The sequence below is a fragment of the Cottoperca gobio genome, chromosome 4 (assembly GCF_900634415.1).
Source record: "Cottoperca gobio chromosome 4, fCotGob3.1, whole genome shotgun sequence".
Taxonomy (NCBI): Eukaryota; Metazoa; Chordata; class Actinopteri; order Perciformes; family Bovichtidae; genus Cottoperca; species Cottoperca gobio.
The window spans coordinates 7,206,073-7,226,763 of NC_041358.1; the positions used below are offsets into that span (position 1 = coordinate 7,206,073).

Genomic DNA, 20,691 nt, shown 5'->3' on the forward strand with positions numbered 1-20,691 from the left:
ATGGGGTTGTATAAGTGTTGTATTTGGTTACGTATGCAAGTGATAGTATAATACCTTACATGTGTTTGTGTGCCTTTGCATGTTCAGCAGCTTGAATGAGTTTATGAATGCCGTAAATTGTATGACAATTGAACCTAACTGTAATATTAAGTTTTACTGAACAATATGAAGTTATAAGCACATTCCACATGGCCTCTACAGGATTATGATTCTGTATACTTTACTAGTTTACTGCTGTCTTTTATGGAGAAAATGTTTCGATTTCTCGAATGCTTGCAAAGGTTTTCTTTTGTGATTGAATGTGCAATTCAACAACCATCGGTTCCACTTCTGTGGTTAATAATGAATATTATCATACAATTGAGTGTCACACTGGACCACAGTAAGTATGAATGTTTTCTTTCTTCCCATAAAGTTGAAGAAAGTAAAGTGTGTGTCTGCGAAGACTCCATAAAGGTTTGCGCCACATTTGTTGGATTGCAGATATTATATTTTATTTATACATTTTCAAACCCTAACATGTAATTGAGCCGATCAATAAATAAACCTGCGGCATATTCCATCATGCATTTGTGATTTTAGGAGGTTTTCATGGTTTGTAAGCATGAAATAACAATTCACTTTGCACACTGGCCCAAGATGTTGTATTACTTCCCCGCCTCTATAGGGACATCCTTACAGTATCTGTCTCCACTACATACATGAACACACACGCTCACACACCAAAAACAAACACAGTCACTTGGGCACTGAGTCCAGTTCCAGAGATCACACACTCTCCCCTTGCTGTGTGGATTATGAATTATGTGTGACTGAAGCACCAACAATACAAAATGATGACATGTATAACTTCAACGTCACAGAGCCACCATTGAGTTTAATAAATATCAGGTTTTCCTGATTTACAGTTTGCAAAGTTACTCGGACCGTACCCTGAAACCTTTCCAAATATTAAATCCAAATTTCCTGAGAAATGTTGGACTATTCTCCCCACAATTCAGATTTTATTTATTAATTTACAATAATATTTGCCCCCTTCATGATGGTGAAATGGAAAGAATTCTCCACACAGTTAGTAACATACTTCTGGTTCTCCCCTCGTTTTATTTTGATTTAACTTTTTTTTGCCACATATATAATAAATATTCTAAAGAATCAATCAATCAAAATTAAAAACATGTGTTTTCAAAATCCCTCAAACTCTCAGAATGGATACTGAGTACTTAGCTTCAGTGGTTTCTACAGCCCTGAAATCCACATTGATATGAGACCAAATGTGAGTCGTAATGAGGGTTTCATAGTTCTAGAAAATGAATATGGCGCTGATGATGCTAATAAGAGCCAGCCCTGCATTAGCCTTTAATCCATTTCCTCACCAGTGCATTCAAGAAAAGTCGAGGCCATGATTGAGCTCACTGCAGTTGCATGTACAATCCCAGACTGAGATTACCCAGAATCCTGTTCTGTTTGACCATCCCCCTCCATTAGTTCATTCTGTTCCTGGAGTGTTTTTCAGTGTCTTCATACTGAATAATAAAGTGTAACCACAATCAAGAGCAGATAAACACAACGATCCTCGTATCAGTGAACTACGAGCTGCTTATACGCACTTACAGTTAAACTGTAACGTATGATGTTCATAGCGTGACGGATGTTGCGTTACAAATGACATCATGATGAAAGAATAATGTCACCTGTCAGCTGAAGCAGATGTCCTCTCTGTGTAGTGGGACTCTCTGGCTGCTGGTTGCTGAATTGCACAAAGTAAACAGAAAACTGAGAGAAATGTAAAAGAAGTTCTCGTCATGGTAGAAATGTGACCTTTGTTTCCTCTACTCCTTGCAGAACTGAGCTCAGAGGATGAAGACGAGGCTGATGATGATTTTAACAGCGACTACACCGAGAGCGTTGATGAAGAGGAGTCCAGACTGAGGGTCAACACCCAGGTAGGATACATTTGATTTAAAGCTATTTAAGAGAGGATTTAAGGGGAATGGAGGCCAAACATCCCATAATAAACATGACAATCTTTTATTGCTATTGATGAAGTTAGTCGAGGGCTGAGAGGGCAACGTTCACTTCTTTAGGATTCATAATCTCAGAAGTTTGCACCCAAGAGGGATAAATTAGGATTTAGCAGGAGATCGTTTTAATAGTTAGGCTATCTAATAAAAAAGCTTTTTCAAAGTCTTTGACACTTTAATTGCATATATCTTTTTATATTTCCCATAAGTTAAAATAACTTTGTTGTGTACTTTTATTCTGAAAATCCTGGCCCTTCATGTGTCTGGTTCTCATTGGATAACTAGGAAAGTTTAAGCTGTTTTGGAGTTTGTACTGGTGTGTGTTTTGTTTTTTATCCCATTCACTAAAATACTTGTTTAAAGACACCGCGACACAATACCTATACTGAAAAAATCTTAAATCTTAAAATCCACTCTGGAAGTTATTTTTAGGAAACACAGTGCAACAATTTAAACCAACTGCAAGCAGGAAACAGATTTATATCTGAGGGCTGGAGTTTTACGAGGCATGAAGCTGCTGTGAACTTTCAATATTTATCTTGGATCTCTGGTCTGTTTACTTAAAAAAAAAAAACATGCGTTCAATAACGTAACTGTAATTTTGCCTGGCCGTGCTCTTGTAGTAAGTTACACCTAATGATTCTGACTGTTTGAACAGGGTTCTGGAGGTACAGGAAAGCCTCCATCCCAGGATACGTTGTTTGAAGGTCAGGGACTGATGGAGGTCAAGCAGTTGGTGGAGCAGAAGAGGGCGGTGGAGAGAGAGCTGGGAGAGCTGAAGGCTCAACTGGAGAAGGCCGGCTTCTCCTCGCTTTCACAGATGCGGTAAGACGATTACGATAAGGATTAAGGCTGAATGTGTCCCACCACCAAGTATTGCGTGTGTATTCTTGTTCCTCTGAGCCATAGAGCTCCAGTGTTGTCTAAAAACTATTAAAAGCACATCAACGAGCCCGACTGTTGCACTGGGTGACATGTTCCTTCATCACCATGAACACACACACACACACACACACACACACACACACACACACACACACACACACACACACACACACACACACACACACACACATGCTGGCCCAAATGTGGCCTTATGTGAAAATATATATATGTGTTTCTAAAGATTTATGTTTGTAGAACCACGGACAGGAAGTCAGAGAGTATTAAGAGATTGACTAACACATTATTTTAATCTTCTCAAGGGATTTTCTGTGAGTAAGAAAAATATAGAACGAGAAGGGCACTCAGAGAGCGCAGGCCTCTGCCAACGCCGTTTCCATAAGTGAAATATAATGTCCGTATCCGCCCCGTGATTCGGATCTGCTTCCACATTTAAATGTTTCCTCCTTGGCTCACGCTACACCCTTCCACCAAGTTTACTGGAAATCGGTAGACATTGGTAGTTTTTACGCAAACCTGTTGAGAAACAGACAAGCAAACCAAGAAACTAAACAGAAAACATAATAATAACGTCACACTTATCCATTCAACTTAAAGATGCATGAAGTCCTTTTTTGGCCACTAGAGGGCAACAGGTTATTTCTAACCGTCCATCTCTCTCTGTCTGTTTTAAAGGAAAGCTCTGTTCAGCCTGCAAGCAGAGAATGGAGGTTTAAAGCATCAGCTGACTGAAGGGCTGCAGCCTGACAGAAAACAAAATGAGTTGGACGGCGAAGAGGAGGAGGAGGAGTTGGATGTGACCATCGAAGGGGTGGAAGAGGATGACGAGGAGGAGGAAGGTTCTGAGATGTGGGACACCTGGGATGGCGAGCCGTCTCTGTCGCAGACCAACATCCAGAGCTGTGAGCTGAGAGCCAACAGACCTGAGTCTCTGCACCTGATCACCGACTCCTCACAGGCAGGGAACACTTAGAAGGACAAAAACTTGTGCATGAAAATAAAATCGTTTTATTTTATTTCACGTGTTTTCTTGTTTGTCTTCCAGGATGTCCCGGGCATCGAGTTGTCAGCCGGGAAGCAGCAGGGCGCCGCGTCCTCTGTGATGTGTGGGAAGAAGGTTTGTCTGCAGCAGAAGAGTGAAGAGCTGCAGGAGAGACTGATGGTGTCTGAAGCCACAGTGCAGGCTCAGGCCGAGCAGCTCAAAGACTACAGGGAGCTGCTCAGTGAGTGGACGGACATGTCTGAAGTGTCATGTGTTGTGTCAATAATGTGTCATATATGTCTATTTATCAAAGTAGGCGAAACAAACACATCAGTAATTATAAGAATTAGAGATGGTATCAACTGCAAACACTGGTGTTAAGCTTCTTCTTCTTCTTCTTCTTCTTCTTCTTCTTCTTCTTCTTCTTCTTCTTCTTCTTCTTCTTCTTCTTCTTCTTCTTCTTCTTCTTCTTCTTCTTCTTCTTCTTCTTCTTCTTCTTCTGTGTCTCCGCAGCGGAGACAACAGTACAGCAGGACAGTAAGCAGATCCAGGTGGACCTGCAGGACATGGGCTACGAGACCTCCGGCCGCAGTGAGAACGAGGCGGAGAGGGAAGACACCAGCAGCCCAGGTACGTCTCTGCTACAGACTGTCAGATGTCTCTGTTTTGAATGTACTTTACACAAAGACAGTAAAGGAAACTAAACTTTGTATTGTTTGCTAAGGGTTAAGTTATGTGAGACATTTCCTACTGGGTAGCTGTAGTAGCCTAATTAAAACACCAGAGGGCAGCAACGGACAGTAAACAGTATCTGAACATTAACATATTTAAAGTAGTGGAAGAAGTGTTCTGATATTTTACTTAAGTAAAAGCAGCTACAGTGTAAAATTCTCTGTTACAAGTAAAATTCCTGAATTTAACAAAAATATTATATTATAATATTATACAATTTTAAATATAAAATACCAAAATTGAAAGTACTCATTATGCAGAATGGCCCACTTCAGAATGATATATATTATATTATTGAATTATAATATCTTGTTAAATTAATGTGTTCATTACTAATGCTGCAGCTGGTAAAGGAGGAGATAATTTTAATGATTCAATTTTCAATCCATAATATATATATATTTTTTTATTTTTTTTAAATAAATAATCTAAACCTGCAAAGTAACTTGTAACTTAAGCTTTACTTCTCTGAGATATATACAGTATATCTATATGATTATTCATTATAGGTTTTAATATCAGATTATATTTAGTATTTTATCTTAATACTACCATACTATTATACTACTACTACTGTTATTATATTTAGTTAAATAAGTTTAAAGCTCAAATATTTATTTTAATTTGTGTATGTCCAGCGAGCATAGTAACTCATTACTACAAATTGCTGCTTTTACAATGTCCTTAAACTCATCTTAAAACAGTTTAAATACAAAGAAAGCAATGTTACCTACCTACAAGTCAGGAATCGTTGCAGGCCTGTTGTATTACCCTGCATTAGTTCTAGTTCGGTGGATCTAAGTGCATATGTATGTGATGATAAAGGAAACATGGGAGAGTAGTTTTACTGCTTGATGCTGCTTCCAGGACACAGATAAATGTGTGTTCTGTATGTTCCCTGACAGAGTTTGATGACCTGGAGATGTGCACATCTCTGGACTGTGGTACCCAGTGGTGGCCTGCCGACAGCAGTAGCAGCAGCGCCACCTTCACTAAAACCACCACCCAGAGCTCCGGTGATGGAGACGAGATGTCATCTCTCCAGCACCTGGTCGAGGACCTTCGGTCCCAGCTGACCCGCTCTCAGGGAGTGATCCGCGGGCTCCAGAGCCGGCTCCGCTCCCTCTCCACCTCCAGCGACAACGGACCCTCCACACCCCGCAAGGTCAACTGGTCATTCCAGGCCTCGCCCTCCCAGAGCGCGGCGGAGGACGACGAAGGATGGCAGTCGTCCGACGGAGGTCCTCTGGCTTCGCCCCGTCACCCTCACCCTGACAAGGGCCTGCAGGAGCTGGTGTGCCGTGTGGATGCACTGGAGGACCAGCTGAGGAAAGGAGGCAAAAAGTCTGTCAGCGAAGATGTGAAGTCTGCCACCTGGCCAGGGTGAGTGAAGCTACTCTTCCCTTTTTTTATCTTTTTTATTTGGATGGGAGTTAATACCTCTAGACATAAAATACAGCAGTTACATAATTTTATTTAGTTTTAATAAATACATAACATTTTAGTTAACAGTCAAAATAAAATACAAAAAAATACAAATACAACATGTTAAAAATGTTTAATTTAGAGACAGAGCACTACAAGTCTTTCTTCGTCTTTTATGTAATATCTATTTTTGCCAGTGTGGTCAAACTAGGTAAACCTGTTTTAATACAAATCATCTCGTAGCGAGACTTTTCTAGAGATGAATGTGAGTGATCCTGGAGAAACGTTACGTATTACAGCAGTACAAAACGCATTTGAAAATATAATACCAGTAAATCTGATACATTATGGCATTCTCATGGCTGCTTCCCTCCTAGGATTTAATTATTTAATTTTCCATTTTAAGTGTCTTCTGATCCTCCTGTGCCTAGTTTATGTTTTAATCCCCATGGTGATAGGGAGCCTACGAGGAAAGAGAGGGATTGTGCCTTTTAAGTGCTGGAAGGCTTTTGATGTGAAACATCTGTAGAGAAGGAAACGTTGAGTTGATGGTGCTGTGGAGTACTGTGAATTAATGAATAATAAACAGTATTTCTTGTGTACAGAAAGTGTTTTCTGTAGTGGTGACATGAATCTGTTGTTGTACTGATGGAAATAGTGCCACTGTAATGGACAATATAATGAATTAATCAGAGAAGCATGTTAACTACAGTGCATCAACAGACATCTTGCTAAAATATTAATATATGATGCCTGTAAATCAGAACAAATACTTAAAAAAAGGTTTTGTATTTTAAGTATATAAAGGTTCTTGCCACTTTTTTAGATTGAACTGTATAAATGATTTATTATGTATGAGCTAAAAAAAATATGCACAAATACTGGTTTGATCCTTTCTTTAAGAATGATCTAGAAGTAGGAAAGACGTTCCCAGCGTCAGCCTCTCTCTGATGCAGTTCACACTGTATAGTGATCCATTAATCACTGCAGGCATCAAGCCTCCCGTCAGTCTCCGTCCATGTTAATCAAGCGTAACCACAGATGTTTTTTATGTAAACTCAGCTGCCTGAAAGTCAGAAGGGATTAACTGACACGAGAATGGGAACACGCCGTCCCATTTGCCATGTGTTACCAAGTGAAGCTTTAGTGCTGTCATTTAGAGGCTGATCAGGTCCAACTTAGGAATCTCCTCCGCTTCAGAAACTATCCAACAGACATGTATTTATAATTCTAGCAATTTATACTGTATATTAAAGATACAAACACAAACAATTTACAGTAAAGATATTGAGCCAGTTACAGAAACTGAACTTTATTGCGTTGTCATTGTTGAGAAACTGTTTTAATCATACAATCAAAACTACAGTATGTCAATCAAAAGATTGGAAACCAAACCCACATATTTTGGATGTGAATATGCTCTACAGCAGTGGTTGTGTATCATGTATCAGCTCACAGACTGAAACATATAACACTCATTTCTCTTTTTCTCTTTCTATAGTAAATTCGACACTCTGATCCAGGCTCAGGCCAGAGAGCTGTCTCACCTCCGCCAGCGGCTGAGGGAGGGTCGGGGCGTGTGCAACATCCTCACCCAGCACCTGGGAGACACCACCAAGGCCTTCGAGGAGCTGCTGAGGGCCAACGACATCGACTACTACATGGGCCAGAGCTTCAGGGACCAGCTGGCTCAGAGCGGCGCTCTGGCTCAGCGAGTCAGCGCAAAGATCAGTGGACGTGAGTGGCTTGGTTTGACTTACTTTATGTAATATGCAGTCGAGATATGTAGTCTCAGAAATGACAGATTTAATTTGATTAATTTAAGGGTGTAATTAAATATATATAAACAAATGATATTATTATATCTCCAACAGGAGATCATTCTGAAGATCCAGATGAGAAGACAGAGCTGCTCGCCATCCGGTCAGTGCTCATTTACTTCTGTGTGTGTGTGTGTGTGTGTGTGTGTGTGTGTGTGTGTGTGTGTGTGTGTGTGTGTGTGTGTGTGTGTTTGAGTTGCTGTTGTGGTGTCGAGTTCAGCGTAACAGCAGGCTCGATGTTGGTCAATGGAAAGTATTGGTGTGTGACGCTCGGGCGATGTTTGTTCCTCAGGGCAGAATAATCAGACGCTCACTCAATGCGATGATCTCACAGGGATAGTTAATGACGGAGCTAATTGGTTTATTAATGTGGGAGGGAAAGTGGGGGAGGGCTGGATATAGACATCTAACTGACAGAGGGGCATGGAGAAGCTAGATGTCTCTCCCAATACACTCCCTTATGGATTGATTGACAATATTGACATTTTTCAAACTCAAAAAGCACATTTGTGACTGCTCAATGTCAGCCAAGGCAGTGGCAATTATTATTTTACAGATTATTTTATTTTATGATTTAAAAAAACTATGTTTTAATTAAAATAAGATACATTTCATGATGAAATAATGATTAAATAAATATATATGTTTTGTTATTTCACTACATTTATTAGAGTTGTGACTTCCTTCTTAATATATATTTAACACATTTCTTAACAGAGTTGATACATATTCTGTGATAGAGAAATAAGAGAGTAACTTACGTGATTTTAAATGTCACGTAAATAATTCAAAATGTTTGAAATGTTTAAAATCATTGCAAGGTGTAATGTAACGTATTTTGGAGGGAGGTTGATTTGTTTGTTTCACAATCAATTTTACATTTGAAAAGCTCTTACTAATAGTTACATTTAAATCAGAGAGATAAACTGCTGCTCTTTCAAAATCAGATAGCAAAATAAAACAGTTTCTACCCACATCGACTAAACAATGGCTACATATTTGTACGATCAGAAAGGGTGAGTCAAACCATATATTTCCGTGTTAACTGGAAAATGTTCATCTTAAATCATTGTTCTTCTCTGCCAGATGCCCTATTTGGTTTCTTCCGTTGGCTTTTTTTGTCACACACCATGTCAAGTCTTATTTGCTGCTACTGGTCGCAGCTGGCTGGAGCATCTCGCCGGGCCCTTCGGCAACTTGTTAAGTCAGCAGCTCTGACATCACTGCATTACAAAACCACAAAGTCCTGCAGGGCAGAGCCATGATTGGGTAACCCTCCACCACCCAAACCATACAACTCATTAATTTTAGCTGGGGAGTCGTGACCACCAGGGTTCAGCCGATGTCTGAGCGAGGACCTTAACTGCCCGGTCAATTGCACTGCTAATTAGGCAGACAGCAAAAAGAGAAAGAGAGAGATGACGTAAAACAAAAGGACAGCACAAGAGATGTCGGGACAAACACAGTTTCATAAGAGGAACACACAAGCCTGAAGTCCTGCTCTAGATGTCTTCACCAATATTGTTTTGTGCTGCTTTGTGTTTCCTTTTTAGTTACCGTTTATACTAATATGCAATGATATTTTTTCTCATTTCTCACCTTTGTATCCTCTATTTACAATAAGTTCCCTTTGTTTTTCCAATCTACTGGTTGTTCCCTCCCTCTTTCACCCCGTCTTGTTTCCTTTCGTAGTGGTCCCCTTCTCCTCCCTCGAAGTTTTGCTCTTGTCCGCCCTTTTTTTTTTTCTTTCTTTTCTCCCTCTCTCTCCCTTCTTTGTCGTTCTTTTTGTTTTTTTTTCCCAGTGAACTCATTTCTTTTCGTTTTGTTGTTGTTTCCCCTCTCTTTGCTCTCTTCCTCTTTAACTGGTTACATTATGCCACCTCTTTTCCTTCATTTTTGCCGTTGTATTTGTTTTTTTTTTTTTTCTGTTTTTTTTCCTTTTTTTCCCTTGTAAGTGTGAGAACTGGGCTGGATTTGCAGGAATGGTGGTTGGTGGATATACCGTCTCTTACAGGCATCTGGTTGAAGGGCTTAAGTGTTTGATAGTAGTACATTATGTTCATTATGGGTGGTGAGTTCAACGATTGGTGGTTAAGTCAGAAATCAAAACTACTGTTTCCACGCTTGCGGATCGGGGCGTACGGAAAAAATATGTAAATTTCTTTTTTTATTTTCACTTTCTCTCCAACCATTGCATTACTTCATCTTACCACTCTTCTACTTTTGCGCTTCTCGCACACATGCCTCCCCCTTTACAGTTACACTATTGGCAAGTGAACTTGGGGGGACAAGCCCGCGGAACCACCCCATTAGAACCAACAAACAGGGCAGACCCAGGATTCGAAACGAACAGCGAGGGGCGGAACAGAGACTGAGCAAAACAAGAAACACACACGAATACTTAAGGGAAAGGAAGAAGGAAATAGGTGGACAGGCCATACCGCCCCATAGTTATGTTTTCGTGCGGAGGCGCGGCAGAGAAGAAAAGAGGGAAAACTCCGCGAGGGGATCTAAAGGTGGTGGTGAAAACCAGAGAAGGAAAAAAAAAGTGTGGGTCCAAGGAGATAAAATGAAGAAAGGAATAACAGGATAGAGGGAGTCCGGTAGGTAATACATATGACAGAGCAGGTACACTAAGTAAGCATAGGCGGAGAGGAGGAACAAGAAAAAGGGGTAGATAGAAAAGGGGGGGGAATATGAGGGGGGTGGGACAGTGAAGACATGTGGTGCGAGGGGGATAGGGTTGCACCACGACAAGTGGTTCAGAAGGCACCGAAGACACAGGGTGTTAAAAAGACAAAAAAAAAAGTGGGTATTGACGGAACATAGAAAGACAACTTCATCCAACCGAGCAATTACGCAAAAAGGTAAAAACCAGAATTCATGCCGAAAAGACTAATTAATGCAAAATTGGTGTCGTGAGAGAAAAGGATAGGAAAAGTGGTGGTGAGGAGACGTACAATAGGGGAAAAAGACTACAATGTTTGATAACAACTTGGACAGTCTGCAGAAAATTGGGAGTAACACAACAGGAAGCAAAAAATTACTAGAAATATGAAGTGCCATAAGTGGAAACACGGCAAAAGAGGACAACCATAAGATGAGACGAAAATCTAAGCCAGAAAGCGTGAATAAATAGTGTGGGGATTGGGAAATCATTATTTATAGAGGACCACACAACAGTGTTTGGTGTGTTGAAAACAAAAAAACGCAAGGATAAAAGAACTAACAGAAACAACAGGGGTGATATTACCGGCTCAGGGCGGTAGGGATGATGGCCGGATTGAGGCCAGGCCAGGCAGAATAAAGGACCGGGCAGGTACACAGGCTCGGCAAGGGGCATGATCGGGGTGGAAACTAAAAATAGGGGGGGGGAGGAATTCTGTATGACATAAGGATAGCAAATAAACACGGAGGGGGGGTAGACAGAGTGGAGTGAGACAATTATGAGGACAGCGGGTACGTATAAGGAGAAGGGACTAAAGGGCGGGAAAAAATAAGGAAGCGGAACACGCGTAGAGAGGTTCCGCCAAACAACAACAGGCCGGGGCAGAAAGGGCGCAAGCAGAAAAAGGGTGGCGAATCAAAGGGGACTGAGTAAGAGGCACTAAAAAAAGGTGTGTTAAACACCCCAACCGCAAGGGGGCATCAGGATCGTAACTGGTACACACCCCCTCATGGCCTCTACACCACACGACAGGTAGCACCGGCAAGGCGGAACCGAACCCTACTCCCCACCAGGGTTGGAAACAACGACAAGACAGTGAAACAACCCGAACAAAAGGTTAGTAACCACCACCCCCCCCACGCATGTACAGCTGTGGTTGGGATGGGGGGACACCCCCAGCATTGAGGTAGGAATAGTGTTGGTAACGTATTTCTGTGAACGCACAGCTAAGAGGAGTTGGGGGGGGGGGGGGACTCGCAAGAAGATAAAGATGACAACACACATGGAAGAGCTCCTCAAAATGCTACAGGGGATGAAACAACCACACTCTCCAAAGAAGCCCGTCGGGGTTTAACCACAAACTCCACGTTAATGTTGTAAGCTAGTTGTGTTTGTGTTATAGTACAAAGGGTGGGGATGTGTGGGGACGGAATGGGTCTGGTGGGGTGTGGTGGGTTGGGATGTGGTGAAGGGTGTAGACTAGGAGCGGGTGGGGGTGGGGTAGAGCACGGGCACATAGGCGGAAAGCAAATGTGTTAGGGGCAGCATCAAGGTTTTCCCAATACGACAAAAGTGCTTCAAGGCACAACGGGTGGGGAAAGGAACCAAATCGATGTGGGGAGGCTCTAATGGGGAGTGGGAGGTTGATTCTGTGGGGGGAGAAAAAAACAGAAAAGTGGAAAAATTTTTTGTAAGTACAAACCACACAAGAATAGAGCCCGGCCCAACACAGGAAAACAAGCCAACACTATAACAACCCACGGTTTGGGACGGAAAGCCTGTTGGGGAAACACGGAAATCCCCAACCCCGCCAAACCACACCCACCACACTGCTGGGGGGGTTGGGGTTTGGTCAAAAAACCGAGAGAAAAAGAGCCCGAAAAAACACAAAAAACAAAACACAAGACACACAAGGTTGGGGACAGGGGGGAAAAGTGGTCCTACAGAAAAAACACACACAAAAACAAAATAAAAACTAAAAGAGGAGCGTACGGCACGTAAAGGAACAATAAGAGAAAGAAAAAAAAAAGCAAAAAAGAAAACACAAAAGAAAACAAACACAAAAACAAAAAAGGAACACAAAAAGGACAAACAAAAACAACAAAACAAACCCACCCCGCCCAAAACAACACAACACCGACACAAAACAACAAAAGACACAGAGGGTTGTTTTGGAGAAAGACCCGTACCCCCCAACACAAAACCACATCAGCCAGAAGGGGTAAAAAGGGGAAAAGAGGTGGGGATTGGGAGAAAACAAAAATACACTGGTAGACTGGTGTATCTCATAGTTGTAACAAAGATTAAAGAATAGATGTTTTGTTTCGTTCGGGTTGAACGCTGGATTGAGCGTTCCAATACAGCCCAGGAGGCCAAATGTAAAGGGGTCCCTAGGAAACGGCAAAAAAACGAAAAAAAAAGGCCATAAAATCTGGGTCTAAGTAGGGGGGGTGAGTGGACCACTACACACATATTCGTAAAAGGCGCGAGGGGGTCAGATACATCTTTATGTGTAGAACAGGGAGAAACAAGGAACCGAAACAACAAAAAAAAACAAAAAAAAACACAAAAAAAAAAAGCACCAACAACCCCCCCAACGGGATACCAACACAAAGACCACAAACATCAAAACCAAACCAGCAAACCATGATTACCCCAAAATAAGAGGGCCAATTAGGAAAGTTAGAGTATGAAACATTTCCCACACTTTAAGCAACGAAGCCATGGGTAGCCCAAACGTTTTTTCACTAGATTTAATGTTTTAGGTAACATAAAACCAAAATAGGAGTGGAAAGAAACAACCCACGTGGTGGCGATGTCAGGGGATGAGGTGTCACCTTACATTATTTATCAACCTGGTATATATTTCCTGCCTTATCGTATGCCAAAATCCGACAACACTGACAAACCCTCCTTGGTCGTGCAGTCAGTCTTGTTCCCGGTTAAGACAAACATGGCCGTGTGGGGGGGGGTTAATAACTTGCGTTGGGGGGCGAAACCACAACTTATGATTCTTGCTGGGGGAAACAAAAAAGGGAAACACAAAAAAGCAAACAGGGGGGGGGAGAAGTGGTAATTGTTCATGAGGTTTTTACCTGGAGCCCAATTATCTGCAAAGGTCTCCTCTCCAAAACAAACCGCTGTGTTTCTCTGACGCTGTTCTGCTGCAGCTAACACTCGCTCAGCTTGTTCTCTGATAACTTAAAATATGACCAAGGTCTAAAAATGTGGCGTTGTAAAATGTGGCTTAAAAAACTAAACAAAAAAAAAACACGGGGATAAAAGTCAATTTTATGCATCTGCAACCACTGAAACAAAAAATAAAATAATAAGAAACAACATAAGCAAATCTTATCTTTTTAGGAGACTTGTTTATACGGGAGACAAAAGTTAGGTGCGTGGGGGGGAAAATTATTGTAGGGGTGGCAAGGCAATGAATACCCAAAACACAAGAGAAACGACAACAAAAAGCCCTGGGGGGGTCTTTCCATACGATGTGGTATAATTATTCGATATTCCGTGTGCGTAGTTATTGAACAGAATCCAGAACAGAAACGGGGGAAAAAAGAAGCTACCCAGACAAAAAACCACACAAGGGGAAAAAACACACAAGAACCACCTGTACACAAAAAAATGGTGTCTGCTGCGTTGAGCTCAATAAAAAGAAAAAAAAAAATACATGTTTATACGAGCCTCGGGGGGTGGAAAAACCACTAATCAGTTTAGAGTACTAGCGGGAGGGGGTTAGACTCCATGGATAGTGACTAATAGGTGTCATAGCAGCTAAAAAAAAAAGACGCGTAGAGAGAACAACATACAAAAAGAGAAGCAAAAACGAAAACAAACAAGAGTGTGGGGCCCAGAGGCGATAATAGGAGGCTCAGTGTAGGCACAGGTGCATGGACGAGAAGTGTTGCGTGTAGGGGGGAGCTAAAAAATAGGAAAAAAAGCGACAACAGAGCGGATCGAGGGATAGTGTTGAGTGAATAGATAGATATAGATGAGAGTACAGGGAGAGATTTATAAGTTGAGAAAGAGTTAGAGAGTAGATTAAGAGGGAGAGAGAGAGAGTAAGAGATAGAGATAGCAGGTGATCTCAGAAGAGGATGTTGATGAGAGATAGATAACGATGTATAGAGATAGTTATTAAGAGAGAAGAGTGGAGAGAGAGATCGAGATAGCGAAGAGATATAGATTTAGATAGAGAGTAGAGGAGCTAGAGATTATAAGATAAGAGAGAGAGAGAGAGAAATCATGATATAGAGTGAGATAGGTAATAGATAGCTAGCAAGCTGATAGAGATTAGTTTTAGCGTATCTACGATGATTGTTGAAGAAATATAGGTGTAGCGGAGCAAAGAATATAAGTGGAAACATGACATAGGTGTATGAAGTTGGGCGGTGAAGTAGAGATGGAAGGAATCATACGAGGGAAAATCACCGGGAGGGGGGAAGAGCAAGGGGGGGGTGGGAGGTAAAAAAAAAGGAGAGAAACTAAAGACGAAGTGAATTCGCCGGTGTCGATGTGTCGCAAGCACTTCGGAAAATGGTAAGAAAAAGGGAGAAGAGGAAGGAAAACGTACTATGGCAAGACAGAGCTCGGACCGACGACGCGTAGCTGGCATGCGATGAATAGATGGGAGATCTGTGGAAGAAATTACATCGCTAGTTACGAGAGCGCGCAGACGCGGCCCGATCCTTGCTCAGTTGCAGAAGGTGCGCGCCGCGCGCTCTAGCGCTAAGCCTCTCAAGCGAGAAAGACTACGTGGATTCTCGACCTCACAGATCGCAAGTGCAAGCATGACGACAGCGCTGAGCAAGGTATGCTCCATTAACAGAACATGCAGGAAAAGCGGCGGGAACAAGGGAGGACCAAGTGAACCTCGAGAAACAAGTGACATAGAGACAGTGACCAACCGCATCCGAGTAACAGCTCGTATCTCAGTCATACGCTCTCTGCGCTCACATCTCGAATCGCCCGCGCCGAACAAAAAGAAGTGCTAACTCTCTACGATTAACAGCGTGTATCGCGAGCTACGACGCAGCGCGATCCGACGCGCGGCGACTCCTCGCTCCACGCGGTCTCGGGACGCCGTATGCTCTTGAGTGCGACCTGCCGGGCCGTCGGGGGCGCGAGCAGCAGGAGTGGAGCGCGCGCGAGCTCTCTCTCCGCCGGAGCGCATAGCAGCCCGCCCGCCCCCCTCGCGCCCTCCTACTCTCCTTCTCCTCATCTTTCTCGTCTCTCTCCTACTTAGAACGCTCCCGAATCTAACATTTTGCATTTACATTCCCAGCCTTACCGTATCTCCCCAGGAGAGCATCAGTTTGCTCCAGCGTATCAGGGGCAGCACATGGTGCTAAACATCCAGCACGGCTCTGATCTGTATTAAGATTTACTCATAAACCTGGATTATTTTTTGTGGACGGAGATTAATGCAGTTTTGACTCTAACGTATCTGCTCTTCCATTCTTGAGTATCAGTTTTTGGATGTTCTGCTAAATAAAGCTGGATGTCTAGTTTTCTTCTGCTGGAAAGCTTCTTCTTTCAACGAGGGACACATCTTTACATATTCAACTCTTCAACAAATCCTGAAAAGAAGAATCCATAAACATTTATTTATGAATTCACTCTTGCAGCAGAGAGGAAGCTTGCATGTTTTTTTGCAGGTGGACAGAAGAAAAAGGAAGTGCTGCTTTGTGGAGGATCGTTCATTCAGCTTCTGTTTATCTCTTTCTCTGATGGGCACTGCAGCGTGAACACACGAGCCCTCGGGATCCGGACATCCGTTTTAACGCACATCCCTCTCCTCCCTCTTCGTGTTGCTATTTAGTCACTGCGTCTCTCTCCTCAGGGCAGTTGCTGCTGCGTTAGCTGGTGGGATAGGTTGTGTCCAGAGTAGTAATAAGAGGATTTCTTTTCAGGGCATAATTCAATGCAAAAAAAGAGTTATTTTGGGAGCAGAGGCGGTCAACAGTGAAAAAAGAAAAAGGAAGATTTAGCAGAGTTGCAAACCAAAACAAGAAGGAGACCCAGAGTGCAGCTGCAAGTTTCCTCAGGCAGTTGAGTCAGTTTGTTCACCACAGAGTTAATTATAAGAATCATTTTGATATTTAAGCATTTAAATAAGTTTGATGGCCTCATCACACGCTGGTGGGTAAATATCTGCACATCATCCTGTTGTTGCAGCAAATGCACAAATCCTTTAAATCTGCTGTGTGAACCAACATTCTTTGGTTTTCTGTCGTCAGGCTGAACCCTCCACATGCTCGTCTTTGTTCTGGCTACCCTTAGAATCTGATTTGGACCTGTGATCCTAGCTCATACACTTTCAGGATCTGTGCATGAAGGATGCACCAAAATCTCTCTCCCCCGGAAGTCGGAACTTAATCGGAGGATTTGCTTTGCTTTTCACCTGATCGGCCACACGCTCAGTCATCCCGCTATCCGTTTATCCCTCGCTCACGCTCTGCCTGTCCACTGTACCTGCTGCTGTCACAGACAGTCTGGGGTCAGGACCTCAGGAGCTAAGCTAATGAGCCACGCTCCGTTACCTCTGGAAAAACGGCTGGGAGGAAAAACTGTTACGGAGAACGTTTTAAACGTCCAAAGAGTCTGAGGTAGAGGAGAGAAGACAGGGATGGTCAGTCACTAGCCCAGGCAGAGGGCCGTCGGCCAGGGGAATAAGAGGCGGCTGTAGGTGGCTGATGGCTCCTTTGTGGAAGGCCATGCTGTCCAAAAGCAGCCCACTGTACAGAGACTCTCTGTTTTCCTTCTCTCTGTGGGAGTGGAAGGCTCAGGAGCGAGAACTGCTGCTGCTCAAGAAGCTCACCGACAGGGAGAGGAGGGCACTGCTCGCACAACTCGAAAAGTAAGACGGACACAACAAAACAAATGGAATGACCATGATAGTAACTTACTGAAGTAGAACTTTTTAAAACAACATTACAACGTACTTCTTTATCATAAAAATAAATTAAATAGCAAAAGTCTTCCTCTGCTTCCATTCTTTATGCTAAGCTAAGCTAACTACTTCCTGACTCCGGCTCCTCACATCATCTGCCCCACCATGCGTGTTGGTGCGCAGCTATGCAGCAAGCTCAACAAACTGTGCGACCCCGTCCGTGTTGTTACAAAAACTTGGAGTGCACGTCTCGCCCTAGCCACATTTGTGCATTATCGCAGTCCGCACTGCGCAGATGATATACATTAACTGTCATGCAAACATGTTCATGTATTAAAGGTTCAATACATTAGACAGTGTTAATTAGTGAGCTTTTGAGGCTAGGGTTATATTGTTTTACTTTGGGCAGAGCCAGGCTAGCTTACCCCTGTCTCCAGTGCTAATCGTCTGACTACAGCTCTGTAGCCTACTCAACACAAAGCTGGAGATTGATATTGAACTGAACATCTGAACATCAAACTATTCATCTAAGGCTATAAATAAAAATAATATTGATCGTCTCATTTCACTCTTGCAAAGGAAGCAAAGAAAGTGTATTTTTTTAAATTCCTACTTTGTTGCATTTTAAGTCCGAATGGAGAGAAAATACAAGAAATAGCAAAGACACGTGATGTGAACATCAACAGATGGAAAGATACTGTAGACTGACTCTGATGTCTGTCTTTATGTAAGTGTGTGTGTGTGTCATTGATTCAGATGAATGACCTTCACCCCAACATCTATGTACCAACCCGTCACTGTTAATTAAATCAGCTGTAGGGGACGCATTGCAATATTATTTATCAGTATGTTGTCTTGTCATCCCTCCACCTTCCTCTCTACTTCCACTCTCTTCATTCATACATATCACGTCAGTGTAAATGTGTTATTCTTGTGAGAGTGTGAGCCTGCAGTTTTTCCTTTGTGCAATGTGATGTAGTGTCATGTATACGTGAGTAGCTAAGAGGCTTCCCTAAAGCAACACAATGCAGTCAGCAAAGCCTCTATGGGACAGTGCAGATCAGCAGGTGGCTCACACAGCTGGTACATTGTGACTCATTAATGCTCTTATCTTATAGTCACACGGCAGCTAATGCAGCTGTTCTCACATTCTCTCCGTGCACTAAAGGTTACTTTAAAAAGAGTTGTATAGATTTTCTTTTCTTTTTTTAAAAAGACCCGTGTAGGAGTAAGTTAACACATCTTTTTGATGAATGATTAATATGTCATTAACTAAAGATCTAAAATGTATTTATTGCTAACTTTTCAGTTTGAAAAGTTGGATCAGTTCAATCATTTATGCATGTCATTTATTTAACTAAACACATTCACACACATGTTTTATTATTGTTGACTAAATCACTTTAGTTGCTTTTTACATTTATGGAGCCATTCATTTTAGAAATAACATGATTTGATCCATTGAATCTTTGCCGAAACTGTCAAAATCAATCCACACATCACATTTAAATTCTTCAGCACGAGTGGTTTAAAGGTCATTCTACCTGCTTTTTATAATATTTGTATAGTTAATTTACCTTATTATTTTCTTGTTAAAAAGCTAAAAACATCTTGTTTTTTGTTTTAATGCAGTAGCAGAATCTTTTTTGCACCTTTTATTTATTTAGCTTTCACTTCAAGTATCACTGAGAGCCGAGCTTTCTTTTACATGAATGCCCTCATTGAACTCAAACAGTTATACTCAAGAACTCCTGGAAGCTTAAGTACTTTTTACTGAACAACTCCACAGGAGCAGATGGGTATTAAGGGCTTTGCTCGAAGGAAACTCAGTGGTGTTAATGAGAGAGGGGCGAGAGCTGGTCTGTCACTTTCCCCACCAGGATTTATCCGGCTGGTCAAGGAACAGAAACCTAAAACCAATAATAAACTGGTTTTGTGGTGATGTATATACAGAAGCCCTGAGATCCAAGTTGGAGCAAAACAATTCTGGTAATCCATTTTTTCTAATGATCTAAATTATTTTCTTTCCTGTGTTAAACTAAAAAAACTGTGGAAAAAAAAAAAGTTTTACAAGGATAGTTTTTCCAAGTTTCTTTATTTTCATTTGTGTAAACCGGTAATAAAAACGTTTTTTCAGGTTAAAATAAAAACATTTCAGTCAGGATCATTTTGAAAAACAAGAATGCTTTTAGTCCTATTTTGAACCTATGGTAGTGGTGCCCTTCAGCTCTTGTAGCCAAAATGAGTATTGCAATAACAAACCTGTTTCACAGATGAGAAACAATTTCAGGAACTAAAAAAACATTATCCTTTGTCCTTCCTGTTCTGAAACAATAAACACAGGAGAGCAAACTATTTAGATCAGACTTTGAAAATAGATCACCAGAATGTTTTTTTCTCACTTGCCTCTCAGGGCTTCCGTATATACATGTATGGGTTTGCACTAAATTCATATGGACTTGTGGTTTAGAATAAAGTAAATGGATTGACCTGACTGATAACTGAAACACATATTAATTATTTATATGTATGTTTGTGTGTACAGGCTCAGTAAGGAGCTGCAGCAGAAGGACAAGGTGATCGAGTCCCTCCGCACTAAACTAAACGAGCATCACCACCATCATCATCGCTCCGACACACCCAGCAGCAACCACGCTCTCTCGGACACCACCGACCAATCAGATCGCATCTCCTATGTGTCCGACGAGCATGGATCCACGAACGAGGACCTGGATCTTTGCTCTGAAATGGACGCTGCCAGCGAGCTCGGTCAGAAGGAAACACGGACTTGTACCAGAGTCAGCACAGGTGAGAACGTGACACTTCACAGCTTCACGTGTATTTGTACCTGAATGGTAAATGTACAAGTGCTGAGATCAATAATTGATACAACTAAATATAAGAGATTGTGAACTAATACAGCGAACAGACCCAAACCAACAACGCGTCAGTCTGTCTCTCAATACTTTCTGACTTCCTGTCTGTGACTCTCAGCTCCAAGCTCATTGGTTGAAGACATACATCTTTAAAAACAAAAATATATAGTTTCATTTTTGAAAAGGCTCAGTGATTTCATAAAACAGCTGGTCACTGTAGTTTTAATAAAAAAAAAAAAAAACAGAGAAAATAGTGCATTTTTTGGGAACTATTTTCAGCGGCAGATGAATCCACATTTGGTGCTCCATATAACAGAAATGTCCTGACTAGATGTGAAGCTTTGAGTACAGAAATTATTT

At 41.9% G+C, this 20,691-nt stretch overlaps 1 protein-coding gene across 8 annotated transcripts in view; it reads left to right on the top strand.

Moving 5' to 3' along the window:
* pde4dip (phosphodiesterase 4D interacting protein) overlaps positions 1-20,691 on the top strand; it is a 102,198-nt gene that overhangs the window by 69,605 nt on the left and 11,902 nt on the right. For all 8 annotated transcript variants that reach the window (XM_029429097.1, XM_029429098.1, XM_029429091.1 and 5 more), the window contains 9 exons: positions 1,846-1,946; positions 2,683-2,849; positions 3,603-3,885; positions 3,973-4,150; positions 4,423-4,539; positions 5,547-6,024; positions 7,568-7,803; positions 7,941-7,989; positions 20,001-20,263. In XM_029429097.1, coding sequence (XP_029284957.1) covers positions 1,846-1,946; positions 2,683-2,849; positions 3,603-3,885; positions 3,973-4,150; positions 4,423-4,539; positions 5,547-6,024; positions 7,568-7,803; positions 7,941-7,989; positions 20,001-20,263 — 1,872 coding nt within the window. The remainder of the gene's footprint in view (positions 1-1,845; positions 1,947-2,682; positions 2,850-3,602; positions 3,886-3,972; positions 4,151-4,422; positions 4,540-5,546; positions 6,025-7,567; positions 7,804-7,940; positions 7,990-20,000; positions 20,264-20,691) is intronic.